Genomic DNA, 19,735 nt, shown 5'->3' on the forward strand with positions numbered 1-19,735 from the left:
TGGTGTTGGAAAATAATCGTTGAAACCGCTTACGGGTTAATTAAATGGTAACAAATCACATGTATAATTAAGCAAGCTCTTGTCTTTGTTTTGTATTTGGGTGCACCATGATTGCAATAGCATAGCTGCAATGAAGGGAATGAGGCTAAATAGAAGACAGGATACACACAGGTGCATGCTCAATCCTTCCCTCACAATAGCTCTGTAAACACTGTTAAACTAAAACAGAAGGAACAGACAAAAATCTAAACAGTTAAAAAAGGTTCTTCTTTGACTTCTGTGAGAAAAAGATTTTTTTTTAAAATGAAAAAAGTTACTTTAATCTGTGACAGAATTGTTGTCCAATGTGCTTATCCCATGACACAGCACAGATCCATTGTTTCAACATGAATGTATGTCACATGCAAATCGCCAGTTGCTTTATAACACTGATTTTAAAAGTGAGGGGTGCAGTTCCCTAAGTGACCGCCAGGTGCACTAGGGGGGCCTCAGAAAACTGGAGGGAAGATGAAGAGGGAAAAAACAAAAAAATAGAAAAAAAATTTTTAAAAATAATATAATGATTCAGAATATTATTTTACATTGTATTTCAAATTTCCAGCCTGTCAAAACCATTCTTGGTGGCATAATCTGTTGCTCTGTAGCTGCTGGAAAGAATGGGTGGGTTTTTGAAAAGTCCCAAGTAACAGACAAACAGCCCTGGCATGGAAAACAAAAAAATAAAGTATTGGTATTATGAGGCAGGAGAGATTAGTGAATAAAATTAAGAAAATACACTGTAAAAGCTGAATTTTCAACACATTTTGAAGTATTGTGTGGGTTCTGTGGGTTTGTATGTGTGTTCTCCGGCCAGAAGCTAAAATCTGGGGGAGCCTTGGCATGGAAAAATCTGGCAACATGTTTTATTACTTAGTAGTTATTCACACAACTGTCATTACACACATTTTATGATTCCCTTCTTTATGTAGAGTCCTTTTTCTTTGACACTGTTTAGCTCTTGGTTTTAGTTGCGCTCAGTCACCATCGTTCCCTCTCCAATCTGCCTCCATTTGTTTTCTTCTCACTGCCTTTTCTCTTCAGCTCAGCTCCTTACTGCTGTTTTTGCTTAATCTACATCAAATTGCAGCACAGGTCAGGTTCTTTTTCCAAATTGTTATCGGAATATTACCTGACAGAGGTTGAATGCAAAAACTGGCAGACCACACTTCCAAATTGATTTCTTCCGGTAACACCATTGGGAAGCCTCTGATGTGCAAATACTGGCCGACTGTGGAACTAAAGATGATTCTTAAGAAAACTGAGTAAGGCTACAGGTTGGACAAATGGAGGCACTTCCTGGAGGTCACCCTGTCCAAACTTTTCAAATAAAGACTTTTCCCATCCAGTAAATTTTACCTTCAAAATGAGCCGGGGAAAACTCTGGGTAACCCAATGCAAAATGTTCCCTGAAAAGAGCGTAGTAGAAGGCAGTACTTCTCTGACTCACCAAGATACTTAAAATACGGTGTTATGTGTGGAAGAACACTGGCTTGAACACAAAATGAAACAAAAGAAGAAAAAATATGAGAAGTGGCTGGAGGTGAGGCCACGTCTGACTGTAGTTGTCTTGGAAGAAATTCAAAGCTAAATGTAGTAAATAATTTCGAAATTATTTCACCCACTCTTTGGCCTGTTTTTAATAAAAAAATTCAGGAATATTGATGTGCAAACCACACAGATGACCATGTTTAAGGTTTTGGTTTTCATATATTTATATATTGTTTAAATATATTTTATATATATAAATCATTTTATGTATTTTGTTTTCTTGAATCTATTCTGAACCTGTTGGTGGAATAGTAGCTCTTAACATCAATTCTCTGCTCCCATAACATAAAAGATAAATAAAACATAATGAAAAATTTGTATCATTTATATCATGATAGTTTATAAAGGGTTATAAAAGATTAAAATTTCAAATTCACCTATATATCCTTATCGTTTGATGCCAGTGGTATTTTAAAATAACAATTGAAAAGTGTTGAAAAGTTTATTTTCAGACCGACTAAGTTTTGTGTTTTTACTGATGGGTATTTGATCCAACTAGAAAGGGGCGTGTCACGCTCTCCTGAATGTATAGGGGTGTTCTTGTCGAGGGTTGCATGATCCTTTTCCGTGCTCGAGACATTCGAGGTGTGGTGGATGAGATTATGAGAAGGTCACGCTCTGAAAAGTGTGAGACTACAGACCTTGAGTAAAGGGACCTGCATGAAGCCCCTGATGTTATCTCGTTCAGTAAAACCATAGAGGGAACACCGAAGGCCCCAGGAGGTTATGGTCGATTGAAGTCAGACAAAATATCTGCACATAAAACTGAAAGTGGCCAATTAGCTTCAGTTTTTCTTTTCTCTTTAGGTAAAATCAATTAATAGTAAGCAGAGATCTAAAATAGTTCAATAATAGAGAGCATCAATCAGAACTGCTTCTTTCTGCAGCCTTTAGCTTTTAGCTAATCAATGCTAATTTTACAATTGGTTAGAACTTTTGGAATGGTGCAATTTTTCAATCTTTTCCATTTCTCGTCAACACCTGAACATTGTGTGGATGTTTTAGTGTCTGTCTTTAGTGCAGAGCTTATCTTTTTAACATCACATGGGGCAATTAGTGAAAACAGCCCTTTTTTTATTGGCCCATCAGTTTGAGTAAGCGCTTTGTCAGAGGACTGGGAGAACTGAGAGAGAGCTATCCATTTATATGCACCCTAATTTTTCAATTCCAAATGCTTCATCTTGAATATTTGACAATGAACAGTGTGTTGGAAACTGAACTGAGAGCTGGAGAGGGTTTCTGCTCCCTGTTGTGAACCAAAACTCAGAAAGTGGGCTGTAAAAGGCAACGGAATTTTCAGATTGTGCTGGGAAATTTTCATTGCCTTGGAGCCCTTGAACAAAGACTGAAACCCCCTATATCAATGGTTTCCAAACCCGGCCCTTGAGGGTTGCAATTTAGTGGGGTTTTCCGTCCTACCAAGCAAAAATTTGCTGTGGCCCAAGTCTAATCCATTATGCTAAAAACATAAATAATTTTGTAAAATCATATGAGAGTTTGAGGTTCTGTTGAGGGGGTTCAACCAACATATACTGAGAAATAGTCTGAATGTCAGAAAAGACACTTTATACATTATCAGTTATAACGCACAGATAATGTGATTGAAAGTTGATCTACTTCTACATGTATCCAGGCCAGTTGGACTGGAACGGTACAAGATGTTCTGGTTAGCTCAAGCCTGAAATGTGTTCATCTCCAGTAAATGTACATCACTAGGTAATCAGTGTTGATTGTTGGAGAGTGATAACTACTGATTTTTAGATGTTGGATTCAGATGTGTCAGGCCAGCAGAGTTGAAAAAATATTTTCAAGGAAAAAACCCAAAAAATAGTGACTTGGTTAGATAGCAAGTTAGATACTCAGTTAGGGAAGTAGGTAAGGTTTTTGAAATGGCTGTTATGCCTAGTCTCATGTGGCACGCTGAGGTTTACAGCTTTTTGACAGGTTTAGAACACATTTTTCATCGGTTCGTCATACACTGGGTTTCATGTCGACAGAAGTAGAATGAATGATCAAACATCTAATCTCAGTTCTCACTCTTGGCAGAAGAACAGCTTGTTAAATTCTGCGTTCCTTGCTCATCGTTTTCTCCTCCTTTACACACCTCCACCTATCCCCGAGCCAAAGCACACATTGTTTTGCAATTTCGGGCGATTTGTTTTGCTTTTGTTGGAAAACAAGACATTCAATGTTGTCTCAGGTTGAGCTCATTAGAAACCACCTTCAGACGTCTCGATATTGCGCTGAGTTATGCCTCAGCTTGAAAAATGTACAGCTGTACATTCTGTATTTGTTGTTACCCATCATTTTTTTTTTGTCATTGCATGACTATTAACGAATCATTAAATTAAAAAAAAAAATCAGTTTATGCAACAAATTATAAACTTAATATTTTGTAGATGTTATCCATAAAATGCAGCACTAAAATGGATTTGCATCAGAAATCATTAGCCAATTATCACATAAACCCCTAATTTAATCAAATAACTATCTGTGCATCCAAATAAATTAATGATAATCTATTGGCATAACTAACATTAAGAAATTAATATAAATAAGCCCCTGTCCATCCTGTACTAAGTGCTACAATTGTTATTCAAAATAAGACAAACTTAAATATTTCTTGCCAAGTTGCTGCTAATTACATGGTTTATGTTTGCATGATTGATTCATTTGTCTCTCTATTATTTAGATAATTATACTACAGCCTCTAAATTAAGATATTGTTTATTTGATATGGTTTCAAATAAAAACTGTGTATGAGATGTGTAATAGGCTAAATTATCCCGTCATGATTAAATCCAGGTATAGTTTTTCTGAGGCCAGTGGTCGAAAATAGCCTTGGCCAGTACTTTCAAGGTGTCAGACGTCTCAGTTCCTCCTGTGACTGCTGCCGTCGCTGCTGTTCTCCATGGTTTTTTGCTGCGCAGCCCCTTCTGCCAGCACATAATCATGATGAACCACGAACAAAACTGACATCAAGGTCGCAATGAATTCCAATTAAATTCAATCATTCAAACCACGTGAAAGCACCAATCCGATTCAAAAAGATCAGACTTGACGTGTGTTTTACTTTTCACACTGTTGTGACAACATTCAGACCTGGGCCACATGGGGGGAGGGGGTGGATGGGGGGGGGGGGATCGGATTCAGTCTACATGGGCTAGCAGTGCGAAGGTAGCATTAAAAGTCCTGCAAGTTGGATGGACCCCATCATCTGAAAGCCTTATTGTCGAGAAGTTGGAGATAAATTTAACACTTAAAATCATTATTGCAGTCATTTAACCATCCCTGAACCATTATTCTATTATATTTGTGTTTTATTTGATCTGAATATATATATAATAGTCTCAATAAATAACATAATAAGCTTTTATGTTGAAGTTACTTACTGGTTAACTTCTCAGGATATCAAGAAAACAAAAGAAAAAAGCTACACTTGAATGTGGGGACTCCACGACAGAGAGGAGGCTTTTTATTAGATAATTAAAGACTTGGTTCCCTTTTGTTGTGAATGCATTTTGTGAGGTGCCACTATAAAAAAGCACCTCTGAAAAGCTTTTTATAACTGGTTAAATGGACTGGTAATGAGTCAGTGCATTAAAGTGATTTAAGGATGAGGCCTTTTAACATTAAGCTGTATTCTGCTTGGTTCTGAAAGCTAAAAAAAAAAAATGAGTGAAGACATTCCATCCCAGCCTTTTTATTGTGGAAAAGGATCATTATTAACTCACAAAACAAAATATCTTAAGGGTTTTTGACCCATATAAACAAATAGCTCTAAACATGTTTTGGTAAAATTGTGCTAGAGAGGCAAAAGGTACACTGACTGAGGCTGGCCTAAGCTCATATATATATAGTTCCTTTCCATTTTCTGTCACATGGTAAACCCAGTTCTGATAGAGCTGTAGTCCCAGTATAGCACATGTTCAACATCTTCTCCTGAGACATGTGTTCTGCTTTTAAATGGGGGCTCTGAAATCCTCCTTCGCTATATTTCAGCTGACAGGGAGGGATGCCTTGAAGATTTTTGTATGCCCAAAACGAAAGAAACAGACAACAGGGAGCACAAAACCTATTTTCCCCCATTTTCTCTGGGCAATTACGCAGATAAAGCCTGGAAAATTGAGGGCCTTTTTTCTTTGAAATGCCAGCATAAATGCTGTTAAAACGGAGGAAAGAGATTCTGAGAAATGTCTTGTTGCCATTTCTCCTGTGGTCGATGGCCGAGCCTCGTTTGCGGATGCTCAGCAATCACAAAAGCCCATAAAGAGTTATTTGCATGCCCATGTGGAAAGAAATGAAATCCTGTATTCAACATACGCTTTAAGGTTGTTAGAGCTGTTGTGTAATCGGTGAACAAAGCAGACAAAATAGAGTATAAGAATGTCCCAACATTGCTAAGAATGCTGTGTCATTTCACTAAGGTGTCAAGAACACCCAAAAATTGGACTAATCTTAATATATTGTGACAGGTGGGAACTCGGGAAAAGCAGGAGAATGCGAATATAGAACTTGAAATATGTAAAACAGTCAAGTGTCAGGTTAGCTTGACATGTTCAAATTTGAATTAAAACAAATTATGTGAAAAGGGACTTGAGCAACAATATTGTTGCAGAGTGGTGTTACACTGGGTGTTTGCCCTTTTATTTGCTACATATTGCGGAGAAAATACTCATTGTGCTCGAAAAGGGAGGCCATGTTTGCAAAGTGTCTTGTAAGGGTTCAAACTTGTGTAATGGTTAAATTAGGTTAAAGTAAAAGGGTAAGGGGGTTAATTGGGCAGGGTGCAAATTTCATTTTCTGCCTCAAAAGGTTCTTGTGCTGTCATTTTTAAAGACTCTTTTAATTATAGAGTAATTACAACCAAAGCACATTACCCACTAAACGTTACATGCCTGATGGACGTGCAGATCATGTCTATATTGTTTTCGTCGGTCCAAGACCAATTCTGGGCCTGTACGCGATGTGCATACTAGGGTTTGCTATTTGAACGTCTAAACATGACTCCTCACTTGGGCGACTTTTTTTGTTATCAACATGAGTTTGACATTATTTGTTATTAGGTGTGTGATGTTAGAATTCACAGACAAAAGCTGCTGTCATATTGCCAGAGGGCAAAACAACATTTTGTTATTTTACATGTTTTAATACTGGTTTATTTGGGTCTCTACATTACCTGTAGTACTTAACTTTCCTCTAGCTTCATGTGGGTCAGCAGTATGCTTGAACAAAGGAAAACGAACTGGAATCCTACTGGAGCGCATTTGTAGGTGGGAGGAATTTCCCAGCATGTTTTGGAAAGTGTGTTTTTTGGATATAGTCAATTCTGTCATCAAGTATGTTTTTTGACACACAATATTTAGTGGTACTGTTTACACACATATTTTACAGTCTTGCAGTAGTCTATCATTAGTGTTGTGGAACCAAGCACTTTGACACAGTACGCAAAGTTGTGCCTTAGGTTATTGACGTATATTTATCTGATGAGGAAATTAAAATGGATAAAAGAAGAAAATAGGAAACAAGCACTCTACTAACGATCCTCATTGACATTGTCTCTTAGTGATTCTCCTGTCTAATCCGAGAGATGATTGACAGAGTTCTGGAGAGACGCTATTGATAAAAAAAAAAAAAAAAGACCCTTCTGATTAAAGACATCAATTTATCTAATATAATGTGGGAAATTAAAGGTTTGCTGCCCTGCCTGTGCAATTTTGATTCATCGATTGTGCATGATGGGACATGACATCAATATCACATTACAAATATGTTATAAAACCCTGACAGACTTATCTCCTCCAAAAATTACACTGCATGCTAGCCTAATAGCCTTATTCATAGGTAGAAGAAATGTAAAAATATTTGCACATATCTGGATTTGGAGTTGCAGATTACATCAGGCAGCACTTAGTGTAGTAACACATTAGAATCGTGGTAGTTCTTGGTCGAAACGGGAGTATGTGTCCAAATGTTGGGATTTCCCTTCACTACATAAAGGAATGACCCGTCAAAAAGACCCTCCTTCAACTTGCAGCCTCACTCTTTTGATGTGTCTCACACAATAAGTGCCTGTAGCCTCAAGGGCACCTTAAACTCTGGGACACTCCAATGTGACCTTTGTGTGCACACTAACATCGTAAATCTTCCCAGGAAGCACCTCTAATTGCTGTTGAGCAATCCGATAAACAGAAACCAGGGTAATTCTGACAGTTTCCCACAATCCCATTCACATCGCATATAATTTCAAAAAGATGAACAAGATGTCTTTTTAAATTAAAAAAGTCAATTTAATTGCAACTTAATGTTGTCAAGCAACAGCAAGGATCCAAAAAAAGGGATGACATTGTTTTGTAAGTTTATCTTTGTGCTAGGTATGTGGTGTGGCTCGGCTCATATTGTGATGGCAATTGTTCCAGGATATTGCTCTGTTATTGCCCCGTCCCTGCAAAGCTAACATCTGCTGAAAGGTTGGGTATTATCTCTCAAGGTGAAGACAATGTGAGACACAGATGCTTCCAGGCATTTGTCACGTTTTATTTTACCCAGTGTCCGCTCACCCCATATTTAGTTTAGAGTGTAATTCTCTTTGTTTCCCCAAGTGCATCGTGCTGCCATTTGCTACTAAGGGAAACACAACTACCTGTGGGCCTTGAGATTTTAATGACAAAATATGTTTGTTTTTTTTTTGTTTTTTTTAATAGGACTGTTGTGCTTTTGTTGAGTTTTTTTTTTTTTTTTTTTTTAAAACACTCATTTAAACACTCATTTTTCTTTAGGCCGTTTGACACAGACCTATTTGTGGAGCAGGTAAGGTAGGCTAATAAAACCAGCTAATTTTATTAATGAAACACAATTTACTTTCACCGCAGAAGAAAATGTTGGAAGTATTTACGTGCTTGGGAGCAATAAGTAAAAGCGGTCACTAAAATCTTATACCTCTTGAATGACCATTTTGGTAACAATGTATTTAACTTGCTCCAGATTCAAGCTGCTATACGTTAAAGGTCATACCAAAACAAATTTTTTCTTTTTTTTTTCTTTCTGACCCTTGATAACCATTCATTTACCTTTGAGGTCCAGGTTGCGGGCGCCATTGGAGTGCTGAGTAACGGTACGCGAGTCAATCTTGAGTGTATGTACATTGTTTGCATCCCGGGACACCACAACATTGTGCCACTGGTTGTCGTTAAGTGGCTTGTCCGAGTTCCCTTTCATCAGCGACGGCCCGTTGCCGAGATCGAAGACATAGTGGACATACCTGAAAGAGAAAGTAAGAGGAAGCGTGTGACATTTCTCTGAAAATGACCCCTTTCCGTAAATAGTGTGCTCACTAATGATTACGCTATTGTGTAGGGCTGTCTGTGTGTTGAGTATGTGTCACCTACCCTATTTGGACTCAACGTCCCTCCTAATGCATTAGGAAAAGTAGTGTACAACTGATGTCCACTAACTAATGTCATCCTTTGCAGTTGCATATGAGAAGCTACAAACAATACTAATTATTAATATATATCATGTATAGGAATACATGAACGAATGACCACCGAGTGTGTGGAGGTAAGTTCGTTAAGTGAGTAAATTAAAAAATTCAGCTAATATTGATGTTGAAAAGGGAGTAGGAGTGTGATTTTGGACTCGGCCTATCCCTGTAATATCACTTGGAACGCCCAGATTACATAAAGGCCCAAATTATGCTTGAATGTTTATGATGCATCATTTTTGTCTAAATAAAAACATTAGTTTATTGTTCACTCAGACACAAAAACTTGCTTTCATGTAAAATCTTCTCTTAGCCCGGTGGCAGGTGAGGTGACACGATTCCCGCCTTTGCACAAACATGGCTGTCTTTTGTGTTTTATTTTAAGGCTATTGTAGCTGTTTAATTCAAGGTGTGCGTGTGTGTGTGTGTGTGTGTGTGTGTTTTTCCCACTACCTTGATCCTAATTCTTTTATGCATCCTGCCGCCTTTTGTGTTGCAGAGGCTGTTCGGGCTTTTGTGTTATTCATGGCTGAATAAAGAGCGCAACAGGAAGTGCGATAGGCTTGCGTAAGCAAAAGCCTCTTTTTCATCTAGTAATTAGGAATAGAGCTTTGCAGGTGATACAGTTCAAACCAGTTTAGGATTTATGTTGGCTTTGTTGAGTATGCTTTAGAAAGTGTGAATAATGTTTCCCTGGTCCAGAGTATGCATCATGTTAACAGCGACTAATTAATGGAATCCCCTCCAAAAAAAGAAAGAAATTACCCAATTTGGTTATCCTTTTATGCAGTAATGGCCAGAATGGAAATAATATTGAACATCTAGGAGCAGAATTCCATGTCTGGAGAAGATGATAGCAGCTTATTGTCCCAGGAAACAGCTCTATTCTCTTAGTGCCAGTTTACTTGTAGTCCAATTCCTAATCCTTATCCAGCTACAGATACTTTCCTCAATTTCAAGACCAACACCTAACGATTTGATGAAGTTTATAATTCTATAGCTACAGACGTTGCTAACTCTCTGCCACACTGAGTGCCGTAGTTTTAGCTTTTCAATAAAACACTAATATAAAATGTTATGTCTACAGTATTTATTAATGCATCCTCGTTCTGTCTTCACTTCTCCTCCTTTACCCAGCTAGCAATCAGAAGAAGCCCCTCAGCACCGCCCCTCATCTTGGGTGGCTGGCACATTGGGGTGGTCACAAATCTCATTTGTTAAAGTACAATTTAAAAATCGAGCTAAAACCACATTTTGAGTTTAAAATGGCAGACTTCAGGTTGGCTTTAGAGCATGACTCCAAGAGACTTTTTGAACAGGTTATGACAAGTTCCATTCATATGTGTAAAACCAGGTTGACGTCCCAGAGCAAGGGCGCCCAAAACCCAGTACCTGAGGGCCGCAGATGAGCTGAGTTTTCTGTTCTACCAGGTAGACATCAAGTCATCCTGGTATCCAACATTCCTTGGAGGAAGCATTTTCTACCTGGTAGGACAGATACCCAGCTCACCTGTGGCCCTCAAGAACTGGATTCGTGAACCCCTGCCATAGAGACATTTAATAACAACCATGTATGGGTCCCGTAAAAAGATACTATTTTTCAATTGACCTGGTCTACCTAATAATAAAAATGATTTTTTTCTGTTTCTGTGACTCACCCCTTTACAAGTTCCACAACAATGAAGTCGCTCCCGTCTCCAGAGTTAAAGAGAATCAGCCCATCAGGTGTGGTGGTTTTGAACTGAAAAAAGAGGTGCATGGAGGCATAAGCTTGTAGCGTTGCCAAAGCCAAGTAGCTGCCCTTTGTTCGAAACGTCACAGGATCGGCAATGATGTGGCGCATGCCGAAGCGGGCATTGAGTTCACAGTAGGAGATGTCTCCATTTTTGCACTGGTCTAAATAAGGCACCCCGTTGAAACTCAGGCCCTGAAGATGCCCGATGAAGTTGGAGGGCACCATTGAAATAAAGCGGCGCTCAGTCATAATGCCCGTCTCGATGTTGTGGAACTCAAGCCTTGTGTGGGCACCGGTCATCTGGCCTGTGGAGAAAGTACACATTAGGTAAGAAATAAGAAAAAGGAGTTTGTTAGGAACGATCTCCTGTAAGTGAGCAGTTTTAAGGTTTTTTTGCAAACACTGAAATTCAACCCCTTCTGGAGTGAAAAGAAGTTAAACAAAGCAGGATGTTGAAAACTGATGTCATTCTAAAAGAAATCCAATAATTGACTGATTCGGTGTGCTTGGGTTATCGCCTGAAGTACATTTAACCGCATTTGTTCGGATTATTAAGATTAAACTGATTAATCCCCGTTATTGGATTTTTATGGTCCAGTGACCTACAATTCAGCTTCGGGATGCCAGACAAATCCAGAAAGTCTTGTTCTGTTTCCATAAAATAGGCATTCCTCTTTGTTTAGTAAATCTTAATTTCAATTTCACATTGTGGAACGCAAAACTTTTTTTTATTTTTCAAAACACGCCTTATACATCTGCTGTATAGATCTACTGATACTGTTAATAATGGAATCCTGGAGAAATGGTGATAAGTTATTGCTTCCCCTCATGCTCTCATACCCACTTAATCCCCCCCAAAGCCTCTAAACACATCTTACCTTCCACTGTGACGTTATCTACAGACAGCTGCAGACTCTTGCCTCGTCGCACCACCTTCACAGTGTGCCACTCATTGTCATTCAGCTTCTGCCCTGCAAACAGCATCTCCGGTCCTTTGCCTGTCACGGAGGAGGGGAGGGAGGGGATTCAAAATCATAAATTACACAAAGGGGAACGCTGTGCCACTCACACCGCCCACACACACCAGCATCGTTTTTACACAGTTGGAGACAACCGAAGAGAAGAAAACCTGCATGTTTGACAATGCCTTCATACCACAGCACACCAATTCTCTCAGTATAGAGAAAACAGGGGGGGGGGGGCAAAGACGCAGCTTTGATGAAATAAAAATTCTTCGGAAGAGCTCGGTGTTTCTGTGAAATGTCTTGAGCAAGGATAGAGGCCGCTCTGGGAGGAGATTAGAACAGGGGACAATGACTGAAGATGCGGTGCTACAAACATTATATGAAGTCATTTTCCCTTTTTCACAGATCCTCGAGACTCAGTTTGATGGATAAAGGAAACTCTTCTGCAGCTGGAGTAGGAGGTTAAACTAGCTATTTCCAGTGAAAGTAGTTTGAAATGCTCGCTGATGCAGCAACAACTTTCCTCGAATATTTCCTCACCCCCAGCTTCAATCTTTGAAGGAACCGTTTCATTTTTTAAGACCTGCATCAGACAGAGTACAAACTTTTGTTGGTTTCAAACATATGGTTGGAATGTCATATTTTAACTCCTCCATCTTCTAGCAATTTTGCCGAGTGGGGTGGTGGAGGTAGGAGCCCAAATAGGTCGCTCCTAGGTCATCTTGGAGAAATAGTCCTTCCAGTGGGTCCTGAACCTTCTCTGGGGCATCTTTCTGTGAGATGCGCCAATAAAACCTCACTAGTAGGCCTCCTAGGACATCAGATGTCCGAGCAACTCAATCTGGGTCTGCCTCATCTGGTCCCGTGTTCCTCCAAATCTTAGCATGTCCCAGATGACCGCGCTTCTCAATCTATCCCAGAGGGAGAGCGCAGGTATTCAACGGTGTAAACTCATTTTAGCAGCTTGTGTCCGTGACCTTGCCCTTTCAGTCACAGGTAATGGCCAGAGGCGAGGGTCAGAATGTGGATCAACTTGTAAGTCACGAGCTTTGCCTTTTGGCTCAGCTCCTCCTCAGCAGACTGGCACAAAATCTGCATCGCTGCTGATGCTGCACAGATCCATCCGCCGAACTCTCAGCTCTGTTCTTCCCTCAGTCCTTACCAAGACCCAAAAATACTTGGGGCAGGATCTCATCACCGACCCAGGGAGGGCACTTCACTCTACCATTGTCCCTAATTTGGGGGTGTTGATTCTTCTTCTAGCCTCAGAGACCCTATCTTGAGGCCACCAAATTGGACCCTCTCAAATACTTTCAGCTTTATTCATATAGCATCTGTTACAATTATATTTTCTTCTAGCTGCTTGACAGAAACCCAGAATCTGACCCCCAAACAGGCAACAGTGGCATTTAAAACTCCATTTATTTATCAGGAACAAAGACTTGAGAAGGTCCAGGTCCATATGGGAGAACCCTTCTCCTGATGGTCACCCAGGCAACGTATTGTGTCTATGCGGTAAAATTAAAGTACTATAGGTCATTACTTAATGTAATGTAATCTATAAGTAATGACTTATAGATTATGCATCATACAGCACTCTCTTGCACATTTTATCAAAACCTCCTGGCAGATAATATCAGAGATCTGCAGCACATTAGTTGATGCTAATGGCAACAAGCAGAATGAAAAGAGGCCCAGTCAGGCATGGAAAACTTGACAGAAGTAATTAATAAAGATACAACATGCCGATGACAGAAGGTTAGAGAACATGTCAGGAAACGTGTTTTCTTGATGGAACGAATTGCGACTGGTTTGGAATGTGTGGCGCAGCAGGCAGCTGATGCAGGCAGCTGATGCAGGCAGCTGATGCAGGCAGCTGATGCAGGCAGCTGATGCAGGCAGCTGATGCAGGCAGCTGATGCGCCACCACTGAATTTTTCAGCGGTGCACAAGGACTGTAGATCTTACTATCACCCCTGGCTATTACTTAGATCCCATCTCCTCCCTAATTGCCACATTCACTCAAATCTATTCTCCTCTGTTCACCTATTCTGGGCTGTCATCGCACCTCTTCTAGTGAAATAAATACAAAGGAATGGCGTATGAGCTTGTACAAATTGATGTGAAATACATTTAGAGACAGATATTTTGTCAAAATGAGACTGTTGAATGACCTCTCAGTATTACAGCACCATTTCTGGGATACAATGGCAGTACTACTGGTTGTGGATGCTGGTGATCTACTGGAAACGCATAACGTTCCATAGAACAATAGGATCCCTCCCTGATTTTTTGACAGGATCTTCAAAAGTTCCCTTTGTTAGAAACTAGGAACAGCTGAAATAGAAAAGAAATGCTGCTGAGATTGATGGAATGGGGGTTGAGGCGACGTCTCAGGTTATGGAAAGGCTAGTTTCTTTACACTGAAAGGTTTTTGTGGTATTGTCTGACGATTGCTGAGCATCCTTACTGCACAGCTTAGTGCAAAGAAAGATACTGTAGTGTTATTTGCACACAACACAATTATAACTTTCAAAGGATGTGTTCTACACAGAATTACAGCCAAGTAAAGTATGATTGACTTCCTTGTTGTCTGTAAAAGAATTAATTTCATCATTTGATTAATCTGCCTGGCGAAAACACTTCCAGGACCCCCTGAAAATTGGGTTCCTGCCAATGTTGGTGATCTATTTTACTTTAGTTTTTTGTTTTGGTCAGATAAGTTTGGATTGTAGTTTTATCGTACAAAATGTCACCAGACCCTTTTAACCAACATTCCCATGAATTTAGAAATAACTGTTTTACCCTGGTAAGAAGGGAAAAAAAATCGTGGTAATTTATGTTTGTCCCACCTCACCTCAAAGTTCTGGAAAATGTATTCAAATCAGGTTGGTGACATGCAGAATGGCTTGATATAGCATGCATGGCATATACTGTATATAGTGCTGAGAAAACAGGCTTCCTTCCACAGTCCAAAGATATTTGGCTATTGGCAGCTGACACTTCTCAGTAGGGTTTAGTGGCATCTTCATGTCTTTCAGACATGTATGTTGAGCATATTGCAGTTGTAGATTTAAAAGAACTGTGATCATGCAAAGGAGAGCTGGGTTTAGTAGTTTGCTAGCAGGGATCTGAGCTAAATGAACATTTCATGCAACCTCTTAGTAAAGGATCCCAACAGATGTGTGTTTATTAAGTTTCAGTTCCTTTTTATTGCCCGTAAAAATGTGTGGCCTGGTTATGCCACGCTGCATTTAGTCATCTTAAGTTCAACAGGAAAGTGCAATGTACGTGGATCGCGGTAAAGCACATGCCCACCTGCGTGTGCTCATGACAAAAATTAAAATAGCTTTTGACAAATCTAATTAAAAGAGAAACACACATTCTCTCAGGTCAGCAGCCTCTGAACAGAGTTTTCTAAATGTATCAGAGGCTGCAAATGAACATGAAAAAAAAACAGGCAGTTGATGGAGGACAGACAGCAGGTGGGTACCATAGAATTCTTTATGCAGATCATTTTGGGAGGCGAAAGAACACCAGTTACTCAACTTTAATGCTTCTTTGTTTCTGTGTGTTTGTGTCTTCAGCAATAAGACAGATGATGTAATTAAACTGAGACTGTATAAGGCTCTTCGGTGGGGACACAATATACGGCACATTCATGCCAGTGATTAGCATTTTTCCTGTAAAGTGATAGTTTACAATCCCCTTGTGGATTCATGTGGGAAAGCATGCAATGTGTGGCTGTTTACGCAATGCCACACAGCCATGCATTCATTCGTGAGAGCTTTTTTAATATGTAAGCTACAGATTTGCTTACTTTTATTAGGTATCATTTTATACATCATGAAGGACTGACAGGTTGGATTGTGAAATTTAGATTATACCATTGTAGGAATTGTTAATCAGAATTTACAAATTGCATTGCTCTTAAAATATGCATAATTTGGATTAGAACATTTTCTCTATAATAATCAGGCTTAACTCCAAAACATAAGATCAGGACTGCAACATACTGTTTTTGAGTTCTTCCAAGTCTCTCTTACCTGTCATATATGTGGGGAAGGCTCAAGTCGATACGTTTCTGATAAAACATTGAAAAATACAGACAACTAAAGGCATAGCTGGCCATAATAATGTTTCTTAACCTCTATTGAATAGAGCAATAGGACATCAAATTGTGTTTCGTCTTGTCCAAGTAAATATCTCCTCGTCGGCAATGGTAATTTTAGGTGGAAGCTAACATTTTATTGCGATCTAATGTATTAGACAGATAGGATTTTGTAAGAGGTAGATGCACCTTTTTCTGTAAAAGTTTTTTTGGAATCTTTTTTGTGTTTGGAACTAAAACATGGCAACCAAAAAGAGATTGCTGCATAGTATTGCATAATTAGCATCACTCACAATCTGCTTTGCGCACACGATTTTTGAAAACATATATAACGTTATTAGTTGTTTTTTTGGTAACAACTTGGCCACAAAACCGCACAAAAAACAGCACTGGAACATTGGCAAACTGTTCTTGACTTGTTCTGAAGTTTTGCTTCCTATCATATATGTGTAGGAGGTACTTTGCTGCGTTTCCATCCAGTCTGGTGTTGAGTCTGGTGTTGAAGGCAAACACATGCAAAACATCTCCCACACACAAAGCAAACTTCCTGCAAACTTCCTGCCATGTACACATGCCGACCGTCGCACGTAATTAGTCCAATAGGTTTTACTAGCGTATAAGTGTGTGGGCAAATTAGGTTAGATGAAAAAGTTGCATGAAAATTGCTGAGTTGGGAGAGGAACCACCCCCTCCAAAGTGTGGCAAACTGACTGGAAGGTCATATAAAAGGCAACAAAAATGATGCAATGTATGTATTTTCATATACGCTATGTTTAAGTGAATTGATACATGTGGTTTGCAAGTGTGTCAGATCTCACTGTTTACCGCCATCTGTGCTTCCTACTAACTCCACACCCTCCCAACACACGCTGTTATTCCATTTGTTATCTCTGACTTTCATTAAGTTTTAATATTTCAACTAAGTGTATCCACTACACAATAACATGCAGAAATGGAGGAACCTTTGACCGGAAAGAAACAAACAAAATTTAAATCTCTTCATTTACTGTTCTTTCATTTCAGAAAGCCAGGCTTTTTGTTACTTTAGATTTATGCAAATATTTTTTACTTGTCATTTATATTAATATTGAATGTTACACCCGCTCCAAAAGACAGGAAAAAAAACACAGAATATTTTTCAGCATTAGAAATATGAGCAACCCACTATTCTATTCAATGCTCAACAAAAAATAAAATAACAATGTTACTGAACCATAAATTCCAATAACCTTCAGTGTTAACAGCTTTGGGGTTTTTTAAACAATAAATTCACCTTCCCCTTCCAGATGAACTCTTGTTAATTTCACGCAAATGCCCGCTTTTCTTCGCATTACTCATAATTTTTTTAAAAAACAAACTGTCTATTCTGCTCAAGTAATCATTTAAAACCCAAGATAATGGTTTCCCAAACAGAATTAACTAACACAATTTTGTCTCGATTAGTCTGGAACATCTAGATTTATGGATGTAGCCATGAACTTTACTCTTTAGCACTCGGGTTTTGGTTTGGATCAAACAACTGTAAATGTTAAAAATGCCCATATTCTAATTTACAGCTTCGTTTATCTTACGATAGATTTAGGTCTTGCATCCTTTTAGAAAAACAGAAATATTTATATCGTGGAAAACTGTTATGAGCTGGCAACTTATCCAGAGTGTACCCCACCCCTTGCCCAATGGTACCCCCTGCAACCCCTACAAGGAAAACAGAGGATGGATGCAATGTTCAAACAACCTTTTACATATATAATTTATACATCATAGGAGATTTTATTTAGATCTGATATTTAAAAACAAATCAATCAGATGGTCCTCTGTGGTGGTGGGCCTTAAATGTGTGCTTATCTTGTGATGAATAGATATGAATAGAACATGAATGCACGTGTCCATTGTATGTGTAAGTTAGGGTTAAAATCAAGATAAAGAGCTCTTGTTTTTATTGCAATTTGGCTTTATATGGTATTTGTTGATTCAGTACTGAAGCATGTTCTGCCCTTACATGGTTATAGAGGTTATTTCCAGCTGGTCTAGCAATTAGCTTAATGCTAATGTCACATTGAAAATCCCATACATAGCGTCAACAAATAAAATAACTGAAGTAACAAAAGTTCATGCTACTCACAAACACACGCTATGAGGTGTCAGCAGAATAAACAAACAAAAACACAAGAAAAACACAGATTTAATTTTAACTAGACTTCTTGGGACCAAATGAAAGCCAGACAAATGACCCAAAGGTACAACATGCAAAATCACATCGTCGCTTAACTGGCAAAGAATACTCTCACCCTAATCTACAACACCATTATGTCCTGTTAAGAATTAATGCAACCCTATGAGCCCCCCCCAAGTTTTCAGACTTGTGGTGAATGTGCTCATAATCCTTCTTGTCCAGGAAAGATTTGGGGCCTAGGAAAAGGATCTTCTGCATCAAGCTCTTGAGTAGTCTGTAGTGTCATGGTAACACTGTCACCAGTGGTCTTCTCTCCTCTCCTCCTCAAGTAGTCTAGTGATGCTATTTCTTGTGTAGTTTTTTTGCCCCCCCCCTCCCTTTCCGTATTCATCTACAGGTATGCTCATCTGAAACACTCGCATTGCCCTTACTTCTACTCTCGAGTCTCACTAAATTTCCTTGTTAAATTTCTTAGAGTTCATTTTACCTCAAGTTCTAAAAAAGCCTCATGGGCGTCAGAGCATCCTCGCTTGTCTGGAAGATTTAACATGGACATTCCAAAGATGCATGCAAGTGCAATGAAGTGATGAGTGTGTTGTGCTTTTAGCGGCCTATATAACATTGTTTGTGTTAGGGTGGTTATAAATCAGAATTATTATTATTAAGGCTATTAATGCTAATCATCATATAAATCCTGTTGAGGAAAACATGTATCTGCCTCTATAGCTTCAGCCATGATTACAATATCTCCTGCCTCTTCTAGACTTTAATTTTTTTCCCTATTAGAAATTTTTGGAAGGTCAATACAGGTCCTCTTGCCTTTCCCATACCAGTCACAGCCACATTTGCATCACAGATATGGACTTATTAAGGACCTAGTTATTTACTTGGGAGATCAAGCTGTTCCCCTTGTTCATGTCCAAGCTCTTCATTGGTCAACAGAGAGAAGTTTCCAGCCAGAATAATTTCCTGGATAATCATCACATTTTGGTAGCCCAGAGCTCACTGTGACAGAATGTGTTGTCTTGCTAGCTGGATGTGAAAGCACTATCTGAATGAGTGCCTCCAAGTGAGTAATTGTGATAGCTTTATTTACTGGCACCATACAAATACTGTTGCATAAGTTAAGCATTTCTGGCTTTCTATTTATTTTTGTGTCCTATGAGCAGAAGGACAGGAGCAAACAGTGCAACAGTGAAAATAAAAACGACTGAACTCATGTGGCAACCTTTTCAGCAACCGTGCATGGCTGTCACAATGAAAACAGTGCTCTTCAATGGTAAAGCAAAGAAACCTTGAGAAGTTTCAGTTAATATAATGCACAAATGCATCTTTAAATTTAGTTCTAAATGAACAAGGAGTACAATCAACCATATATGTAACCTTAGAGTATTTACTGCCATCACATGCTTTAAATCCTGACACAGCAATGGTCAGCCACTAAAAACCCCAAAAACAATATGAAATAGCCCTTCAGGCTACAGCCTGAAACCTGGTTTAAATTATTCATGCACAGTTCTGTAAATTCAAATTAGATAAAAGATAATTAGTGATGTTTGCACCTGAAAGTGTTTACATTTCTTTTAGTTGTTAGCTTTTATGGAAGACCTTTATGCAAGTTTAATTTATTTTTATTGTTCATAATAAGCTGAATGTTAATCACATCTCGCTGCTGCCCAGT

The 19,735-nt window shown here is 38.9% G+C and overlaps 1 protein-coding gene across 12 annotated transcripts in view; it reads right to left on the bottom strand.

Moving 5' to 3' along the window:
- nrxn2b (neurexin 2b) overlaps positions 1–19,735 on the bottom strand; it is a 457,955-nt gene that overhangs the window by 217,885 nt on the left and 220,335 nt on the right. For all 12 annotated transcript variants that reach the window (XM_029839775.1, XM_029839769.1, XM_029839776.1 and 9 more), the window contains 3 exons: positions 11,684–11,803; positions 10,729–11,110; positions 8,658–8,848 (listed from right to left, as the gene is read on the bottom strand). In XM_029839775.1, coding sequence (XP_029695635.1) covers positions 8,658–8,848; positions 10,729–11,110; positions 11,684–11,803 — 693 coding nt within the window. The remainder of the gene's footprint in view (positions 1–8,657; positions 8,849–10,728; positions 11,111–11,683; positions 11,804–19,735) is intronic.

This window comes from Takifugu rubripes, chromosome 8, assembly GCF_901000725.2.
Source record: "Takifugu rubripes chromosome 8, fTakRub1.2, whole genome shotgun sequence".
NCBI classification, from domain to species: Eukaryota; Metazoa; Chordata; class Actinopteri; order Tetraodontiformes; family Tetraodontidae; genus Takifugu; species Takifugu rubripes.